The sequence below is a fragment of the Rhinolophus sinicus genome, chromosome 9 (genome assembly GCF_057876585.1).
Source record: "Rhinolophus sinicus isolate RSI-liver-muscle chromosome 9, RSI-T2T, whole genome shotgun sequence".
Taxonomy (NCBI): domain Eukaryota; kingdom Metazoa; phylum Chordata; class Mammalia; order Chiroptera; family Rhinolophidae; genus Rhinolophus; species Rhinolophus sinicus.
The window spans coordinates 4,531,088-4,552,496 of NC_142509.1; the positions used below are offsets into that span (position 1 = coordinate 4,531,088).

Sequence of the window (21,409 nt, forward strand, 5' to 3'; positions counted from 1 at the left end):
CCATTTTCCTAGCATCAGAGCACCAGCCAGGTAGATGAGTACCTGTTTTCCAAAGTATGATAGTCTACCATTTCTCATCAGTCACCCACATATTCCATAATCCCTTCTGAAATCACCTCTTATTGTGTGCAAGTTACATATTAATAATATCTACTTCAATAGGCTGGTTTGAGGATTTAATGAATTTGCAAATGAGATATATGACAACCTGCAGCACACTGCTTGGTACTTGAACATTCCAAACACATATGTTTTGCTGAGTGAATGAATGAATGGTAGTGTGAACAGTGGTGGGACACTGATGATATTGTAAGATAGCAGCAGCTCTTCCACTGAAGCAGGGCCTTGGCCAACCAACAGTGTAGGGAAAGTACCTGCCAATAACAGTGTGCCATAGGCAATGTGGAAGAAGAAACGTTGTGATGTAGGTTTGGAGAAGGTGACAGTCTAAGGGTTAAGACAGAGGCCAGAGGCGCTCGTACATCATGCAGAAGGTCTAAGCCATACTGGAGAATTCCGAGGGATGCTGGAGTTTGACATTTGAGGGAATTCATCAGGGAAGCCTTCCTTCCTGGGGAAGATGCATTGGGAGCAGAGCTTTGAAGGAAGGCTAGGACCATATAGAAGGGATTTGTAGATTGAGGTTATTTTATGCAGAGAGAATGATGCAAGCAAGCAGTATTTTTTTTTTTTTAATTTGAAATAGTGAATTGTTTTTGCTTCACTTTCCACCTCCTTTGCTTTTGATCTCAGTTTCCTCATTCTCTGTTTTTATCCTTCATGCTTTTAGTGCCATTGAGAAATTGTCGTGATGAAAGTTGGTAGTACAGTTGAGAAAGTTATTTTAGAAGTGCTTGAGCTCTCAGGTAGAAAGACACCAGGGAGCAGGAAGTATGCAACGCAGAGTGGCCTTATGAGAGGACTCCAGTCATAGTGTCCTCTTTCCAACTCCACTCAAGGTGGAGGTAAAATTTGTGTTTTCTGTGAATTACCTAGCACATTGCAGGCTCTCCCGTATTTCAATGAATCAGTGGTGAGTGAAAATAAGCATGGGTTTCCTGAGATGCCTACCTGTTCTGATGAAGAAAAACCTGGTGTTTCCTGGGAAGCTGGCTGGAGGATGGACACTTTTGCTATGAGGTGTGTTGAAGAGCGGGACACTTTGGTGGGTGGCCAGTCAGCCAGTACCTCACTAAGCTTGCTAAGGGAGGAGACTCTGCCCCTTGTGAACTCCCGATCTCAAGGCATAGAGGAAGTACAGGAGAACAAGAAAAAGAAGACTTTGAACTGCAGAGAGATGCCCAGCAAACTCTGGACATAGATGCTGAAGAAATCAGCATAAAGGAGTCATTGCAATTGGCTGGCGTTAGCCAAAAACTCTTCTTGGAAGTCAAGTAATTGGGTAACATACTCAGAATCCCAAGGTGGAAGAGCATGAGATAGGCTTCTCCTCCATATCTTTTATCCATCTCCCATAAGGATTCATCATGTCCACCATTCACGCCATCTTTTTTACAGGGGTCAGCAAGCCTTAGCGTGCTGCCTATTTTTTTAAATAAAGTTTTATTGGGACAGCTGCATTCTTTCATTTACACGTTGTCTATGGCTTCTTTAATTCTACAGCAACAGAGTTCAAAATAATGACAGACCATATAGTCTGCAAAGCCTAAAATGCATATTGTCTGGCCCTTTACAGAAAACGTTTGCTGACCTTTGCTTTATATTATGAATAGATGACTAATATTGAGTTGTTTTTCCATGACAATCATGATTTGCACCAACCCATGTAGTTTCTAAATGAGTGCCCTTTTTCCTCATGGCACATATTTGCAAGATGACTTACTAGAACCAGTGGTGTGGTCTGGGATTTGGGCTTTTTGAAGATACATTCTGACCATCTGAACTGCCTACGAGACCCGCATGGAGTGGCTAGGACCCTAGTAATAGACATTATTAGTTTCTAATATTTATTTACTGCTCAGTGTATGCCAGTATTACAGAGAAACTGAGGCTCAGAGAAGTTAGGAAAAGTGTCCCAGGTTACATAAAATGGCAGGATTTGAATCCAGTCTGCAGGAGAAAAGCCCTTGCGCTAACCACTGTCCTGTCTTTTCTGTCATCCCCCACCCACCCTTCTTCCGTCCTCCACACTATACTCCCATCTCAGCCCTGGGATTTCTGGATCAAGCATCCACCAGCCTTTGTTCTTCTGAATGAAATATTATGTTTCCCTTAGACCATCCATTCCTTGTTCAGTTTTCATTTTGACCTCCTACCCCTCCTTGTGCAGTCATCTTTCTGACCTTCCCCTCCACCAAGCCCACTTCCTTGGGGCTAACTCTCCTTGGGAGGATGGTTTTGAGAAGCCAGTGAGATCTGGGTTTCCCTCCACATTAGCAGTTCCTGCCGAATCACTGAACCTCTCACTTGCAGAGGCAGCTGTCACCTAGATACTCTCTCATCTTCAGAAGACAGCAGGTGCCCAGAGAATCAACTGGAAGAGGGAGTATGGCGCAGTGCCCCAGGGCACCAAAGTGGCAGAAAGGCAGCCGCTGGGCAGGCTGAGTTGGCATTTCTGACCTTTGTGGAAAGAGGGCGTCCTTAAAGGGACAGTGAGCTCTTTTCTTTCCTGGTGGCCGACTGCCAGTTCAGATGCCAGGGATTTGAAGAGGCCATTGTTCTGGCAATGGGAGACAGGGGCCCAGACTGCCCGGTCTTTTTTCCTTTCCCGTTACCAACCGCATGTCCCCATCTGATGTGCAGCTTGTCAAGTGTGGAGGGATGGTGAGCTCTCTTAAGTCACCACTCTCCTTCCCTCCTCCTCCACAGTCTGAAGGCAGCCTTGTCACCAAGGCTAAAGAACAGAGCAGCTCTCACACAGCCACCAGCTCCCCCTCCCCCATGGTGGCTGCTCCACTGGAGAAGGAATGGTTTCTGTAGGCGGGGTGAGGTGCCCCAGTGAATTGTTTACTTGTCCCAGGTAAGTGGGGTGAAGTGATATGACTAGTTTTCTACCAGCACCTTTTGTGAGCTACCTGCACTGGTATCATCTTAGGTGCTTTTTAAAACTATAGATTCTTGGTTCAAATTCCAGAACTTCTGGCACCCGGGAATCTGAGTTTCCACAAGCACACCACAGTTTGGGAACTACTGAATTAATTAAGGATCCCCAACCTGGCTGGTCATCAAAATCATGTGAGGACACACTGAATCAGAATATCTGCTTGGGGCCCATGAATTTGGGCAAGGCAGCTTCTCTTTAGTGGCTAAGAGCAGATGCCCTGGAGCTAGCCCACTGGGTCTCAATCCTTGCCCCACCAGCTACTATCTCTATGATCTTGGGTAACTTTCTGAACTGCTCTGTGCCTCAGTTTTCTCATCTGTAAAACAGGGATAATTTAGTACCTACTGTATAAAGTAGTTATCAACAGAACTAGCTAGCACATCAATAATACTATACAAGTTTTCATGAAATCTTTTATTTTTTTTGTAAGCTGATCATCCAGATTGGAGATCATGATGTGAGTAAGTGCTCTGTTGAAGCTGGCCTTGGAAAGGGAATCCTTTTATGCTGTAGCAAATGACCGGCAATTTTCAGGTGCTCCAGTGTGACTTGCTTTGAGAAGGCAGTCCTCCATTTGCCCTCCTTGTCTCTTGGCCTATAGAGTGAGGAGAATAATCCCTGTCTGATTTCCACCTGTAAATGAGGCGGTGCTGATGAACATTGGAATGCTGTCACAGGAGGGCCAGAGCCATATCTAAGAGGCTGGCTGACCTCTTCAGAGGGACTTGAAAGAAGAGTAAACAAGCTATAGGCCAGAAATAGCTAGACATAAATACAAGGTTTTGTAATTACTATCCACACCCAACTCAATCCCTGAGTTAAACTGAACCCTCTGCACAACCTTCCTGACCTCAAGGAAGGAGAATGGACAGAAGTGCCTGTGGGGACTTGGGGGTGTCTGTAACCAAGGGTACATGGGTGTATTACCCTCAGGAACACTGTTGTGCCAAAATGGGCACTATGATTTAGCATGCTTCCAAATTTTTATTATAACTTTTGGGTTTTGTTCAACCATTACTTTTCTGAAAATGATCCCGTTGGACTAAATTTTTCCATGTTTAGTATCTGGCTCAAGGATTCTTTTTCTTCCTGTGCTCTCTAATTTTTCTTTTCATACTCAGGAGTTACATACGAGGTCGGACTATTAAGTTCGCAAATTTATTGCAACTATATTGTTAACCTTTTTTGATATCAGAGGGATTATTCATTATGAATTTGTACCAACTGGACACAAACAGTTAACCAAGTTTACTGTTTGGAAGTTCTGCATGAAAAAGTTAGACGACCTGAACTTTTCGCCAACAATTCATGGCTCTTGCATCATGACAATGCACCAGCTCACACAGCACTGTCCGTGAGGGAGTTTTTAGCCAGTAAACAAATAACTGTATTGGAACACCCTCCTTACTCACCTGATCTGGCGCCCAATGACTTCTTTCTTTATCCAAAGAGAAAGGAAATATTGAAAGGAAGACATTTTGATGACATTCAGGATATAAGGGTAATACGATGACAGCTCTGATGGCCTTTCCAGAAAAAGAGTTCCAAAATTGATTTGAAGGGTGGACTAGGCACTGGTGCATAGCTTCCCAAGGGGAGTCCTTCGAAAGTGACTGCAGTGATATTCATCAATGAGGTATGTAGCACTTTTTCTAGGGTGAGTTCTTGAACTTAATTGTCAGATCTCGTATATCCAGTTGCCTATGGACATGGCATGAGGTTGGAGGAGGTTGGGAGATTGGGATTACCTGGGAAGTAATCAAGGCTGGACAAAAGGCCATTGGTCGAAGAGAGAATTCTAATGCGATACACCCAAGCATTGGTGAGGCAAATGTTAGATTATTTAGAAGAAAACAAGCCATTCCTCCAGGGCACATCGTGTGGATATTTTCCATGTTCATCGTAAATGTCAGCATGCAGGGAACCCAGCAGTGGGCAGAGTTTTCCTAACATCCACTCACTCCCACTTCAGCATGTTTTACAAGATTTCCAGGAAGCTTCACAGCGGCATTTCTGTGCTTGGTGGGGGTTTTGATACCTTTGCTGGATCTGAGACCCATGGTGATGGGCAGGAGCAGGACCTCAGTGGACTGAAGGACAAATTTTGTCAATCTCTCTTGGGAGAAGGATTTGGCTTCCTGTTCCATTGCTTAAGAATATTGATTCATTGTTTCGGAGGCGAATGGAAAAGCTCCTTTGATTTCTTTTCCTTCTCTTTAGGGAAGCTGCAGAGGAGATCACTGCTTTGGGTGGGAAATTGGGCTGAGTAAGATCCAAAGGCCTTTCTGCATTGGAGATTCATGGAGTTTGTGAATGTATTTCTTTCTGGCCCCTAACAGTAGAGAGAAGACCATACCTCTCAATCCAGGGAAGAAGGATCTATAGATTAGAAGCAGGTGGAGATCCCTAGTGGTTTTCAGAAGAAAAATCAGAAGGCCTTGTGCTCAGTCCTACACTGGAGCCTCACTGGGTGTCATCTACTACTGGACACTGCTTAGTCACAGATGATATCTTAGAGTTGGGTGGTTTTGTGAGGTCATCTGGACCTCCTACCTGGAGATGGGGATGCAGCCAGCCTCTTGACTAGAAGCTTACCCTTTATGAGCTATCCTCTGGCAATGTTTGGCTGCCTAAATTCTTATAATATTACCCATTATTTCAAATCCAGTTATGCTACCTAATAACCTCCATTTGGAGAAACAAAAAAATTAGACTCTTCCCTCCTTTGACTTTCTCTCTTCTCTTCCTCTTTTCAAATATTTTGTATCCTCTTTACTTTAAGGTATCTCTCGTTCAATCTAAACATGCTTCGTTACTTTATAGTTTTGCACAGGGCAGGGTTTGCAGACCCACATTGTTTTATTTATCTCACCTGAACAGTAGACCTCATAAAGTATAGTACTCTTTCTAGATATGATCCTACCAGTATTGTTTGCAGTGGATTTTTACCTCCTTCAGTTGCTTCAGTTGATGAGGCCCAAATATATTTCAGTTATTCTCACAGCACATTATAGTTTTGGTCCATGCTGAGCTCTGTGGTCTTTGCTTACTGGTTACTAGGCTTTCATACTCTTTGAGAGTTGTAGAAGAAAGGTCCTTGCCGAAGGTCAAGGTTTATTCTGCAGTGCCTCTTACACAGACAGGCTGCAATGTTCTGGCTTCACGGCTCAATGAGCTACTGTATGTGGACTGTGGGAAAGAAATTTGATTTTGGTTGGAGGGTATGATACTGCCAGGTTATGATATGGATGTTATAGCATATGTCCATGGTGAGTCAGTGTCCCCAACTTGCCACTTGGCTTACTTATCTCCTTAGTCACATCTCTTCTGTTCCTACCTGTTCTTTTCCAGTATCCATTAGGTGTTTACTGGAAGAGTCAGGCTATTCCAAAATTCTTTAAAGAGGAATGGTTTGGAGTTTAGGAGGAGGGAGTGCCTCCCAACTGCCCAGTACAGCCAGGATGGCTTTTTAGCTCTTCTCTAGCGAGACAGGAAATGCAGAAGTAGGAATTGGGGAGGCAGATAGTTTGAGGCAATGATGGGATCAGAAGAAAGTAGAAAGAGAAGAGGACTCATGGCCTGGGTCACAGGTGCTGCCTGCTGTGGTCAGCATTGTTGCTTTTTTTCTGCCTCACTCTAGCCACAGAGCTCATCTTTTTTGCTTCTTATTAGCACATGGAAATGTGTAAGGTGAAGAATGATAATGGACTTTTAGAGCAGGGAATAACTGATGGGGTCATCTAGACCAACCACTTTTTATAACAGATGGGGACATTGAGGCCCAGAGTAAGGGTGGGATCTGTCCAAGGTCACATACCTGTGTCATCTTGGTGCCTATACCCTGTGAAACTGACGCTGTTTTATAAAGTGAGTTTTCGATTGTGGCATGTCAGTGACTCCTCCACGAGGCTGCATCGTCCCCATCAAGAGTGAAGCATGTATTGTGTCCCTAACAAGGAGGAAGCCTGTCTTGGGAACAACAGCGTAAGCAGTCCAGGTGCTCCCCTTGGGCAGGGTGACTGAGCAGGCTAACTGCCACAGCGGCACATGTGTGGAGAAAATGGACACTGAGGAAGGATGTCCATATGTACAAATAATCTACGTGGTAGGTAAGCCCAGACAGGGTCTGGAAAACGCTCAAAGCAGCCTAGGCACACCTACGGAAAGCCAGACACTAGACAGCAAGCACTTCCAGGAGACCAGGCCCCTGTGGCCTCCTATAGAAAGAGAAATTGTGGAAGTTCTCTCAGCACCTGTGCAAGAGCCCTCCCAGTTATCCTCTGGAGAGTCCGGGTTGAATTAAAGAGGAGCTGAGTCAATATGCTTGAAAAATGAGCTCTGGCACTTTGTTTTCACCTGGGTTTTCTGTGCTGTTTGGTCCCATTGACCAACCAAACTCCTAAGACATGTGTGTATGTGGAATTGGGCCATGAGGTGACAGCAGCCTCTCTGGCACACACCAAAGGCCACCAACTAGGGCAGGGTCATTGCTTTGACTAGGGTTCTTCTTTAACTCATCATGACCCCTTACCTCCTCCAACCCAACACAACGCTCTTCACCTCTCTTCCTTACCAGCTCCCAGTGCAGGGGCCTAACTGTGGTGTTTTCATGATGCAAGCCCCATTAGCTGCCAAAACTAGCTGGCTCTTTGTAGGTTAAAGGAAGTGTGGGCATAGGGTGGAGGAAGATGGAGGCGATGGTCACATGCCCCAAGCCTTGGTGGCCGGAGGGACTCAAGATCTGTTAAATACAGCATCAACATCTTAACTGGGGCACCAGCAAGCAGGCTTCCTTCTTTAAGACCTTAATCCAGGATTAAGGAGAGGTCAGTTACCTCTGCAAAGAGGTCATTTGGAAAGGGGCTTAGTCCCTCCTAATATCTTGAAGTGGACAGAGGTAGAAGCCATACCGTGGTGATCTGCCTGCCCAGGGGGTCAGGACTCCCTCTAAACCTCCCAGGCTGGTACTAATTCCTGAGCCTGAGATTTGGCCTTTTCCCTAAACTTCAGCCGCATGTCCTGTCACCTCCCTATTTACACACATTCCTTCATGGTAGTTAGTATATGTCTTAGGTTGGAGAGAGACCCTGGAAAAGACTCGGAGACAGATCTGCCTGTTGGGAAGTGCTCTTGGAAACAAGCCTGTGTGTTTAAGTGAGAGAATCAGGATTGGGCAGAGGAAGAAGTTAAACTTTGGTGCACTTGCAAGAAGCTTCAGCCGATCCCTTGAAAAGCTTGGATTCTAGAATGGCCCTGCAGAGTTATTCCAAACTGAGGCAGAGGGACAGTTTTTTTGTGTCCTCTCATGGCCTAGCCATTAGGTGTGGCCTGTCCTTGGGCAGGGGGCATAATGTTCGGTGAGGCTGCTGTTTTTGGCAGAGGGCAATCCCCAAAGAGGAACTCAGTTGTGACCCATCAGCAACTCCTAGTCCTGGCAGCTGGGAAATGGGTGCCTCCTTCTTGAAGGGAGCCTCACGCCAAGGTTACCACTATACTGCTCCTGCATGTCTAGAACTGTAGACGTCGCACTTGGCCTTACATCTTTTCTTTCTCACAGTCACCTCTTATAGAGCAGGTGTTTTATCTCCTTTTGATAGAGGAAGAGTGACATGTGGAAGGTCGAAGGATAGCTACATAGTGGTAGACCATATCCAGAATTTGGTGACTCTTAAGGTGGTGGAAAGAACATTGGACTGTTTCGTGTTTCTGTTATTTAATCCTCTTCCATGTTAACCCCAGGATCGTGGGCAAGTTAAACTACTTTACTTGGCATAATTAATAAGATTAGATCTGTGCCCATGTTTTAAAGGTCTGCAGCCCCATTTACAGTTACCCTCCAGGCAATATCTTGGTTCAGAGCCTGTGGCTTGGACAGTTTTGATTGCCTAGAAAGAGGACAACTTGCCTCTCTGTTAAGTGTGACTCTGAGTCCTGCCCGTGGGTCACCAATCCCATCTGTCATCCTCTACATTTTTATTTTTCTACGTTCGTTTCTCTATGCCTCTGTGTAGCTCCTGGATTCCACATATACTCCACATATATACCAAATATATACCTGCTTCCCCTAGAATCGTGACCAGAGATTATTTAATTTATCCTAACTTTCCTCAGTCCAATTTTTTCCTCCCCAGGACCCACTCCAGTTCCTTGTGCAGACCTTTCCCTGTACGCGGTGTACTGTTCTGATCACATGGGGGTCTGTGCTTTGTCGCTGGGACAGAACACTTTTAGTGCCTGCCGGCTTGTGTGGATTCTTGCGCTGACCACCAAGCACCCACTCTAATTGTGAAGATCTAGGAATAAGTGAAATTTTCATTCTCTTTTCTGTGCATTTCAGAATATCACCAAACTTATCTACATGAGGTTGTTTTCTCTTATAAAGAGAGCAATTTTCAAAACCAAAAAAATAGAGCAAATGTAATTGGGTCAAATTAAAACCCAAAGATCAGGGAAAAGATAACCTGAGATTATTTGATCTTTTAAATTTGTTAAAGTCTTTAGTCCCAGATAAGTGACACCTCAAGTGTAGTGTATAAACTTGTAGATGTGCCCATAATCTCTTTGACTCAATTTCTCTTTTGTGAAATTGGAATAATAAGATTAAATGAGATATAACCCAATGTACCCTTTATGAGTTCAGACAATTAAGTTTGTGAACTCATCCTAGAAAAAAGTGCTACATACCTCATTGCTGAATATCACTACAGTCACCTTTGAAGGACTCCCCTTGGGAAGCTATGCACCGACATCAGTGCCTAGTCCACCCTTCAAAGCAATTTTGGAATGTTTTTTCTGGAATTCAGAGCTGTCGTCATATTACCCCTGATGTCCTAAATGTCATAAAAAAGGTCTTCCTTTCAATATTTCCTTTACCTTCCGGTAAAGAAAGAAGTCATTGGGGGCCAGATCAGGTGAGTAAGGAGATGGTTCCAAGACAGTTATTTGTTTCCTGGCTAAAAACTCCCTCACAGACAGTGCCATGAGAGCGGGTGCTTTGTCGTCATGCAAGAGCCATGAATTTGGTGAAAAGTTCAGGTCATTTTCGTCTAACGTTTTTGTTTTTCTCGTCTAACTTTTTCATGCAGCCTTTTCAACACTTCCAAATAGTAAACTTGGTTAACTGTTTGTGTTCAGTTGGTACAAATTCATAATGAATAATACCTCTGATATCAGAAAAAGGCTAGCGATATCATTGCAACAAGTTCGCGAACTTAATTGTCAGACCTCATCTAAAGATCCTAGCACAAGACCGGGCATATAGTTCTCAGTGAGTGTTAGCTTCAATTATTACATGGGAAATCATTAAAAAAAAAAGGAAGATGAAAAGTGACTTTGATTAAGAAAACAATTTGACTTCTAGAAAATACAGCTCATTTGACTATATGCTACTTTCGGAAGTAATTTTTATACTACATTACTAGAGAATTAAGGTAAAATTGTATAGACCAGTGATTCCTGATCTTTGCCACACATTGCAATTACCTGGGGATCTTTAAAAACTACTGATGCCTGCCTCTCATCCCCAGATTTCCTATTTCATTGGTAAGGGGTATGATCTAGGCACTGGGATATGGGAAAAAGGGCAGCAACATTTGGGAACCACTGGCATAGACCGTTCAGTGAATCCATGATTGATCCAGGCTAAAAATCTAGAATTGATGGTTGGGAATATGTAGGAAAAAAGGTGATACCCAGGAGCTAATCTATTTGGACAGGATTATAAGTAAACTGGGAGGGAGTGTTGCATGTATGGTGAAGCAGGCTTTGCGTAAGTTCAGTGAATTCTCCTCCCAGGGGGTTAGAGCTCTGTCTTTTTATCCTTTGGGGCTGCATTTGGCTCTAGGGAAAGCTTTTATACCTGCTCAAGTTTGACCTAAAGGGTGGGTGTTGGTTCAGTGGCAATGTTGGTATGCTATAGAGTGAGGGGGTGATAGAGCTGTGTGAATCTTTGGCGCCTTCTCCCCCCCATATTTCTGGCCATTTCTTGCTTCAGGTTTTAATTATATAGACATCACTGCTCCTCATGTGAGAGATGCAGTATTAATGAGAGATCTTGGGTTACAGCTGGCTCAGAGACAATCAGTATACCCATTTGGATACCCCTGGCCCAGCTTCCATGCATTAAAGTCTGGGAACTGAAAGAAGGCAGAGTGGAAATCTCTGGATCACCAGTTTTCTTGCATTAACAGTTCATAAAACATGGATGGTATCTTGAACAATAATTCTGGGAAGAGTTCTTTAATAGGGTCTCCTGAGTACCTGATGACCAGGGTACACCACAATTTTACACTACAGGGGTTGACTTAAAAGAACTTGAATGGCCCCTTCTGAGTTTGTGAATTCTTTAGGTACATGTGGACTTCTCTGGCTAACAATTTAGCTTTTTTCTCTCTTCCAAACTTCATGGAAGACTGCTGTGTTTATGTTCTACTTCTGCCTCCTTGTCCCTCTTTCTTTTCTGACTGCAGCCAGTTGATGGAAGCAGCATTGAATCATGGCTGAGAGTGGAGTCTGGAGTCTATATTAGGAGACAGATCCTGGTTTCTCTGTCTACTGTGCGATCTGGAGAAATTATTTAATCTCTGAGATATCTCAATTTCCTCATCTGTGAAGTGGAGTTGATGTGAGGATTAAATGAAGGAATGCATATTAAATGGATAAAAACCTGTGTCTGGCTCCTACATTGAATATTCTAAATGCCTTTAACCATTTCATTACTCCTGAATAACTTGAGGGCAGGGATGGTGTCTTTACTCCTCTGAGCTGCTTTTTTTTGCTCATCTCTACAGTAGTATGTCAGTGAGCATCCAGTCAGGAGATAGAAACCACACCAACAATTTGAACAGGGAAAACTTAATATTAAGACCCATTAACAAGTAATAGGGTACAGAGGACTGTAAAGAGTGCAGGATTAACAGATGTAGGGAGCAGCCACGACCTCGAGTTGAGTAGAGCACCCAATGAAAGAACAAACCAGTAAGGGGGCTCCCCATGCAGGGCTAAGGTTTAGAGCTCATTGGAGAGGGTGTGGCTGGGACCCAGGGGATGACAGAAGGTTCCTGAGGTGCTGCACACTAGGACAGGTAAACTGGAAACTGCCTATTGGGATCAATGAGACGACTGGGAGGCTGGTGAAATGATCACAGGGTATGGCTTACGCATCACCAAGCAGGGCAAAATAGTGTGGATTTGGACCTGAAGGGCAATAAATGGATAACTGGTCTAAGTAGGAACAATGAAACTTACCTTGCAGTGTTGTTTGGAAGATTAGGTGCAGTGTTCTGATTGTAGCCGGTTATGATTAAATGCAATCAACTCTGTCTGAAGTGCCTTTTATGCAGGTGTTTGTTTATGGCAGTAGCATGGTGTGGTGAAAACATGGATTTTAGAAATACTGTGTGACCTTAGGTAAGGATAGGCTTCTATACTCAGTTTCCTCATCTGTTTGATGAAAGAAAAGTTTTATAAGTAAATAGAATAGAATATGAGCCTAGCACATGGTCGACTCTTAGTAAATGTTAGATCTCTGTTCCTTTTGCTTCCGATTGATCCTACACACTCAGGAATCTCCTAGATGTTTGTGCTTTATAAAGTCACTTGTGGTTTGGATGATGATAGTAATATACCAGGTGCACTTTGGCCTATCATTCCCCCAAATTCAACAAATTCAGACTTAGTTAACATGTCTGAAGTCCTTACTATATAAAACGTCTTTTGTTTTCATTGGGATGAGAGTAGGGTTCAAAGATATAATAAGACTTTATCATGTCTAGTTCCTCCTCTTGTCAACAATGGTTATTAAGCACTGTAGGTGAACAAGATGCTGTGTAGACACAGACCTTCTGTTTGTAGAATGTGACTGAATGGGACTGGGTTGAATAGAACTATTTGGTTCAGTTGGATTGGCAGGTGTACCTTAACTCCTCTTTCTTCCTGGGTGCCTCCAGGGTGTGCTTGAGAAAGTGCTTTTGATACTGCACAGGACTCTCAGAAACCTCTTTTCCTTTCAAAAACAGAAACTAATGTCAGTTTTCCATATCTCTAAGGGAAAGGTTTAATTTAGAAAAAGATATCTACTTTTACTTCAGTTTCCTAAATTCATTTACAGAAAAGCAGTTTGGGAATTCAGGCACCAAAATAACTCAGCTGTTAAAATGTGGAGATTGAGTCCCGGAGCATAAGTTCCATCTGTGGAAGTCCATTTAGCTTTGTCACAATCACAGCATGTGCTCCTAGACTCAGCTGGCCTCTTCAGAGTTTGTGCTGCGACTTTCAAAGGGGACAATGAGAGCTGTGCAAATCTATAGACACTCTAAGGAAAAAGCGCCCCCGCTCTGCTGTGATGCGTTAGTTGTACCTTCTCTTCATACACAATGTAATGGTTACGAGTCGGATTGGGTTTCAGGTACATGCTCTACTCATATACTACAGGAAGGAGGGTTATTAAACTCGACCTCTTAGTTTCCTCATCAGAAAAATGGGGGTGATGAGTACCTGTTTCTCAGCGTTGCTAGTAGGATTAATTGAGGTCATCACTCACAGTAGAGAGACAGCAAATTGCATTGCACATAGAAAGTACTCCATTTCTATTTATTACCAGGTTTTATGTAGCTCATGAAAGAAAGCTTTATGTTTTATAACACAGTAGACAAAGTCCAGGTTCTCTGATTGGCTTCCTCTGTAACTTTCTCATTATTTATAAGGTCCAATTTGGGAGGAGAAGGCAAAGAACATCTTGGTAACTGAGGAAATAACATACACATACGTCATGTATCTTAAAGAACTGATTTTTTTCTTAGATCCACACTCAGTTGAAGGCTGGTCTCACCATTAGCAGATATGTTTCATTATGTTTTTCAAAAATAGCTATTGTTTTTAACCAATATCAATAATAGTTCTCATTTACTGGACCAGATACTCTATATCAGATACAGTTAAAAGCTGGTTTAATTCTCACACAGTTCGGTAACATTCTATTATTTGGTAACCACTTCAAAGGTTAAGAAGTCTGAAACTTACTGAGGCTAACTTTTCAAAAGTCACAAAATCAGTAATTGAGAGAACCAGCATTTGAGGTCAGGTTTGTCTGATCTCTGAGCCTGCCCTTGTAATTCATTGCTGTCAGTTTAAACCATGAAGACACACACACTGTGGGGCTAAGTAGAGCTGTTTGGGAATAAAGATGGATCTGTGCATTTTATCATGGAAGAAGCAAAGCCTCTGAGAAGTTTGTATGATTTGTCCAAAGTCACATAGTGAGGGGGCGGGGAAGCCAGGACCATGGTGCTGGCTGGTTGACTCCACCAACCCCTTTGTTTACTGTCTTAATGGAGGATAGGGCAGTCAGTTCTGATATTTACTGAGTAATACCTGTGCTGTACCCAATACTCCTACATGTTGGAGGGGCATGAAAGAAATAGTCTACATTCTTCTTAGGGAGATAAAATCAACAGTGAACAACAGCATCTATAATGAATTTCTAAATTGTATATGTAGTTTATTGGGGGAGGTAGCCAGCTTCTCTTGGCTGCTTTTCCACGCCCCCCCCCCTTTTCTTAAATTCTATCATTTTTTTCAACAGTGTAAGAAAAGAAATATGTATTATTGGCTTTTTCAGATGAAGAAACTGAGTTTGAATTGGGGGAAGTTGGGCGATTTATTCAGGGTCACAGAGCCAGAAAGCAGCAAAACTTAGGTTTGAGTGCAGATTGGACTCCAGAGGCCAAGATCTTTCTATGGAGGAGGCAGGTGGGTGGGCCAAAGGAAGGAAGACATTTCAGAAGAGGCAGGACTTGAGCCAGACAAGAGCGGTGGGTAGAATTGGGGCAGTGTTAGTGTCCCAGAGCATTGTCAGTACACCTTTCTTTGGAGCTGAAATTCCTCTAGGTAACTGGGGTGGAGGCCAGACATACCAAACCCATGTGCTCTGTACATACCATGAGGCTGCTGTTCTATCAACAGGCAGCAGACAGAAACAGCCTTGGAAAGACCTGTCACAGTGAGCCTGTAGGCAATCCCAGAATGAGACTTTGTGCCAAAAGATGCCCAAGCAGCATTGTGACAAGCTCCCAGCATGAGTCTGGTGAGCAGGACACAGGTGACATCAGTAGATTATAAGCATTATTCACCTTCCTTATGCTGTCCTGTACAGCTGCAGCGGACAGAGCTCTACTCACCCTTTAGGAACATCCGAAGAGTGAGATGCATAAACCAACCCTTTGCTACGCAAAGTGTGGTCCTTGGAATAGCAGCGTGGGCATCACCTGGGAGGTTGTTAGAAAAGCCGACTCTTGGGCCCTTCCCTAGACCTACGACATTAGGACCTGTGGTGTAACAAGATCCTCAGACAAAGTTTGAGAGACACTGAGCTGAGCTAACCATCATCAACTGTTTTTGTTGTTCTATGTTTTGGCCCAGGTTTGGGCTTCTCCTACTCTCTTCAACGATGACAGTAGTTCTCCAAAGACTCACAATCTCCTTTTTCCACCTGGGCAGGTGGTCTGGGAAAAGCAAATAGTTCACAAGCCCCTCACACAAATACAGAACCTTCAATCAAGTTACTAGTTCCCCCATTCTTAACCTGGAATGGATGGCCAAGGATTTCCAGACATTTGAGGAAAACCTTCCATATGAAAGACTGATAGCAAAATAAAAAGAAAAAGGGACCTGAGAAAACAGAAGCAATGCAGAGGGGCATGAGAAAACATAAGCAATGCAGAGGGGCATGAGAAAACAAAGCAACAATAAACAGATACCCCAAAACCTAGAGGTACTATCCTCAGTGAGAGAGAGAAAATATTGCATCCATAATACCAGAGCAGGATACTATGACACAGGAACAAAATCAAAAAAAGCTCTTGATATTTATTAACAAGTATGATCACTGAAATTAAAAAATAAAACAATAGAAAGTTTGTAAGATAGAGACAAAGAAATGCCCCAGGAAGCATAACAAAAAGACAAAGAGATGGACAACAGGAGAAAAAAAGTAGGGAAATTGGTGGCTCAAGCCAGAAGGTTTAACATCCAACTAATAGAAGTTCTAGTAAGAAAGAACAGAGAAAATGGAGGTGAGGAAATTATCAAAGGAAAAAAAAAAAATCCCAGAACTAGAGGCCATGAATTGTTGTCTTAAACGGGTTTTCTGACTACCCAGCACAGAGAACGAACAGAGCCACACAAAAGCATTGTTACATTTACAAAGACCATGGATAAAGAGAGAATACTAAATTTCTAGAAAGAAAAACAATCATATACAATAGATTGGGAATTGTAATAGATAGAATTTCTAAACAGAAACATTCAAATCATAAAGTCATGGGCAATGTCTTCAAATTTTGAGAAAAAATTATTTTCAACTTTGACTTCTCAACCCAGCCAAACCCACTAATCATGTGTCAGGATGGAAAAAAGAATTTCTTCAAACATTCAAGGACTCAAAAAATGTATCTTGCAATCCCACAGAATGGGAGAAAAATTTTGCAAATCTACCTGATCCAAGATTTGTATTTAGAATTCATCAACTATTACAATTTAATAAAAAAGACAAATAGCCCAATTCAAAATGGATAAAGGATTTGAGTAGACATTTATCCAAAGAAGATACACAAATGGCCAAAAAGCAGATTAAAAGATGCTCAACATTGTTAATCATTAGGGAAATGCAAATAAAAACCACAGTGAGGTTCCACTTCACACCAACTAGGGTGGCTTTAATAAAAGACAGATAATAAGAAGTGTTGACAAGGATGTGGAGAAATTGGAACAAACCCTCACACACTTCCCGATAGACATGTGCGAGGTGTGATCAAAACATACGGTGAATGCTGCTGCCCAGTGCCATCCAACGCAAAGGCAGGGATCTTCAATATGGGAAGCGGCACATCGAACCTTAGTAACAGTGTGTGACAAGTTTCAACTTGTTCAGTGCAGTTAGTGGGGTGTGAGCTACGGTTGAGAGAAGGTACGTTTTAAAGTGTGTCTTAAATCATCCTCCATCATGACAACGCTCTGTGTCACACACCGCTTCTGGTATATGGCAGTTTCTGTCAAATAAAAATATTATAGTGTGTCCTCATCCACCTTATCCACCGGATCTGGCACTGGGGGACTTCTGGCTCTTCCCCAAAGTCAAAATAACCATGAAAGGTAAATGTTTTGAATCAATTCAGGACATCAAGACAGCCACACCAGCACAACTAAAGACACTGACAAAAGAGAACTTCCAGAACTGCTTCAGAAAGTGGCAAGAATGGTGGGATAAGTGTGTTCAAAGGGAGGGGGAGTATTTTGAGAGGGATTAATGGCAATGTGTCTTTTACTATAATAATTTTTAAAAATTTAAACATTCACTGTAGTGTTTTATTGCAACTTGTAAAGTGGTGCAGCTGCTTTGGAAAACAGTCCTCAAAACAATTCCTCAAAATGTGAAACATATAGTTACCATGTGACCCAGCTATTGTACTCCTAGGTGTGTACCCAAGAGAAGTGAAAATGTGTCTACACAAAAACATGTACATAAATGTTCATAGTAGCATTATACATAATAGCTAAAAAGTAAAGACAATCCAATGTCCATCAACTGATGAATGGATAAATAAAATGTGGTATATCAAAAAAAAAAAAAAAAAAAAGACTCACAATGTACATGGGGTGCTCCGCAGTTAATCATCATGGGCTTTAGAGTTAGGTCATCTGGATTCCCAGCTCAGCTTTTCTGGCCATGGGACCTCCCGCCTTTCCCGGGCTTAGCATCCTTATGTTAGGTGTGCTCATAATGAGGCCTATATACAGTCATACCTCGCTTTATTGCACTTTGCTTTTTTGCCCTCCACAGATGCTGCAGTTTTTACAAGTGGAAGTCAATGCTGTCTGCCAGTGAAAAGAGTATTAGTGACTTGATTGTGGTACTCGCTTTATTGCAATAGTCTGGAACTGAACCTGCACTATCTCCAAGGTGTGTCTACAGACGATTGTTGAGGAAATCAAATGAACATGAGTGCAGGTGCTTTGTAAGCTGTAATGACTTTCACAATGTTCATTTGTGTTATTGTTGAATAGACTACCTCTTACCTGACAGCATTCTACTGGGGCCTGTTTCAGTACCAATACTGCATGTCACTGAATGGACAGGAGAAGAAACAATTTTAGGAGGTGCAGCTTAGAGGTTGAAAACTCAGGGTGGCTGGTGAGCTCATTTGGTTAGAGCGTGGTGCTGATCACACCAGGGTTGCCGGTTTGATCCCTGCGTGGGCCACTGGGAGCTGCACCCGCCTTTAAAAACAAACAAACAAACAAATAAACCTAGAGTTTGAAAACTCAGATGACCCTGCCTTATCATGCATGTAAGTGCCTTGCTTGAGTGTTATTTTTCTTGTCTGTTAGAGTCTAACTGGCTTAAGAAGCAAGTGTCACGATCTGCTGCCTTGGAAGTTGGGGAGAAGCGACCGGGAAGAGGCCCTCAGCCATTTTCTTTTTCATGTTATGGTCTCCAGGGCTGCTTCCCTCTTTTTATCTGTTCCCAAAGCTCAGACAGTGAGAGCAGCTATCAGCCTTTGAAAGATGCAGGGCTCTACTCTGAGCCAGGTGCCTGTGTTTGGATTTAGTGTCACTTCCTTGATACAGGTTGACCTAATAGGCAGCACCTGGGAAATAATTGGTGGCAGCAAAGGGAGCAGAATCTCTCCTGAGCATCATCTTGTGTTTTGTCAGATCTGGGGATGAAGAGGAAATAATGCCTGCAGCCCCAGTGGCTCTGTCCTCCAAACTGGCATGAATAATTGAGAGCTGGCAAGCTGACAGCACCAAAGAGTTGCATTATGTAAAGCGGCAGGCGGCAGGGTGTGTGTGTGTGTGCTCGTGCATGTGTCTGAGTGTGTCTGTGCGCCTTTGCGCGTGCGTGCAGGAGCTAGAGAACAGCTGTCTGTGAGCGAGTCAGAGAGAAAGGGAGCAAGGGCGAGGGAAAAGAGGGGCTTCTGTACGCCGCACGACCACACCAAATAGCCACAGAGGGAGGTGGGGGGGGAAGAAAATAAAGGGGAGTCATGCTTAAAATTCCAGAGCGGTGCATAACAGCAGAAAAAGGAAGCTCCCCCAGCTTATGAGAACCCTGCCCCCACTCCCTTCCCCATTAGAAACAAGGCTGTGGGATGGTCATGGAGGTGAGTGCCCTCCAGCGTGCTCAGGGACCTCGCTCCTCACCCCCACCCCCCACCCCCCACTGCATAAATGAATGAGGTCCTCTCTGCACTGCACTCTGCTACCATTCCTAATGGCTTCCAGGTTAGTGCTAACTCGTGCTGACGCGTGCGTGCGTGTGTGTGTGTGTGTGTGTGTGTGTGTGTGTGTGTATGTATCTCTGCTTCCTTGGGGTTTTTTTTTTAAGGGGTGTCTGTGCCAAGGGTTTGTGTCGGGGCCCCAGGAGCTGAAGCAAGGACCTAGCTGTCTGACCGTGTGGTTTTCCCAGCTGGCACAAGCTGCTCAGCGCTGCCGAGAACTCAAACCTTTCAAGGCAGAGTAAATCCGGAGTCCATGTTGTTTGCTTCTGTTCTGTGTTGGGGGATTCGAAAGCAGCAAGTGTGACATCATGCTGCAGAGATGCCACATTCTTTCCTCTCTTTCCTCCTTTCTTGTCTCCTTCATAGTAGCACCACTAGAACTGAGCTTTGGAGCACTGAGGGGTGGGCCCAGGTTGCGTGGAGGGAGGAGTTGGGTTGGGGCTGATGGGATTCCCTTGGCCAACAAGACTCATTCAGGGTCCTCTACCTTGGAGGAAGGAGGGCAAGAGGATTGAATTAGTAGTGCGTCATGGAGAGTTGGCCCAACAAGCTTTGGGGGAGTTTGGACAGGCCATGTGCTGCTGTTCTCCACCCACCCAATAACTCTGGTGGGAAGAGGTGACCAGTGTAGTGATTAGCAAGGGAGGGGACAGGCTGGAGGGTAAAAGGCAGGCCACCCTCTCAGAGATGGACAGATACTGCTTCTCTGTGGGACGAATGGATCTGGGTAGTGGAAGGAGAGGGTGAGAGGAGTTGATAGCTCCTGTCTCAGGGAAATAAAGGGATTTGTTTATTCTTTGGCCTAGCTGGCATTTGGCTGAGAGATTTGCAATGTGTTTTCAGAAAACAGATAGCTGGATGGCTGGTCCTTACACCCCCACACCTCCTTGCATTGTTAGTTATTTGCTTGACTTAGGAAGTGGAAGGGTGGGGTAGAACTTAGAGCTCTCTGTCTCCCTGGAGATTCAGCCAAGTGCCCACCCAAGGGTGGTGAAAGGGATCTTTGCCTCTTAACTTCTCTCTCCGACACTTGTTAGCAAACTGCTTCTGTAGACATTCCTGGCTGCTCTGCCTCCTTCCTCTCCTGTCTCCCCAGCTAGCCTTGAGCAGTGTATGTGTTTTCTCCTTCACCTTGGACAGTACTCCACATGTCTGGGGTGGGAAAAGCTGGCCTTGGAAGAAGGGAAGGAGAAAGGGATATTTTGGGGAGTTAGCTTTTTGTAGCAGGAGAGTGTCAGTGTCAAGGCCATGGACAGTAGCAGAACCCCATTGGGAGAGAATGAAGGAATCGGCACGTTTCTCATCCTACATACAAAAAAACCCCTCTCTTTCTTGGCCCTGCACATTTCCTCTGCAGGCAGGAGCAAGCCTACAGCCCCTCCCCTCAACTCGTGGAGTCATCAAGCACAGGTTCCTTGTCTGTGGGACACAAGACACCCTCCTCCCAACTTGACAGAAGAGAAGCAAGCTCACAGGAAAGACTGTTTCAAGGCCTTACCTTGTTAGACCAGTGGTTGGCTAACTGTTTCTCTAAAGGGCCAGACAGTAAATATTTTAGGCTTTGTGAGCCAGGCTGTCTCTGTTGCAACGACTCAACTTTGCTTCATACGGTGGAAGCAGCCATAGAGACGATGTATGAACAAATGAGCATGGCTGTATTCCCAGTAAAACTTTATTTATGGATTCTGAAATTCCTACTTCATAAAAATTTCACATGTCACAAGGTATTCCCCCCACCCCACTACCAATATTTAAAAATGTAAAAACCATTCTTAGCTCTTGGGTCAGACAAAAACAGGTGGTGGGCTCGATTGGCTGGAGGATCATAGTTTGCTGACCCCGGAAGTAGACAGTCCTGATTAGAAAGTCCTGGTGATCACCTGAGACCTCCTCAGAAAAGCGTGAAGGATGCAGGCAGCCTTCACTATACATGTGTTTGCACACATGCGCCCTTCTGTTCCTGGTTACGGACAAGACAGGGCTGGCAGTTTTCCTAATGACCTCAGAACCTCACAGTATCATTCTTTTCCAGTCAGGCAAAACCTCAGCCTGTCTGTAAGTCAGGCAG

At 43.9% G+C, this 21,409-nt stretch overlaps 1 protein-coding gene across 23 annotated transcripts in view; it reads left to right on the top strand.

Moving 5' to 3' along the window:
• GRAMD1B (GRAM domain containing 1B) overlaps positions 1-21,409 on the top strand; it is a 239,107-nt gene that overhangs the window by 157,583 nt on the left and 60,115 nt on the right. For 2 of the 23 annotated variants that reach the window (XM_074321165.2, XM_074321158.2), the window contains exon 1: positions 19,000-19,345. The exons of the other annotated variants lie outside the window; for them this stretch is intronic. Coding sequence is in view for 1 of the 2 variants with exons in the window: in XM_074321158.2 (XP_074177259.1) it covers positions 19,296-19,345 (50 nt within the window). In the remaining variant the exon portion in view is untranslated. Of the gene's footprint in view, positions 1-18,999; positions 19,346-21,409 lie in introns of those variants that run through there. 23 annotated transcript variants of the gene reach the window in all.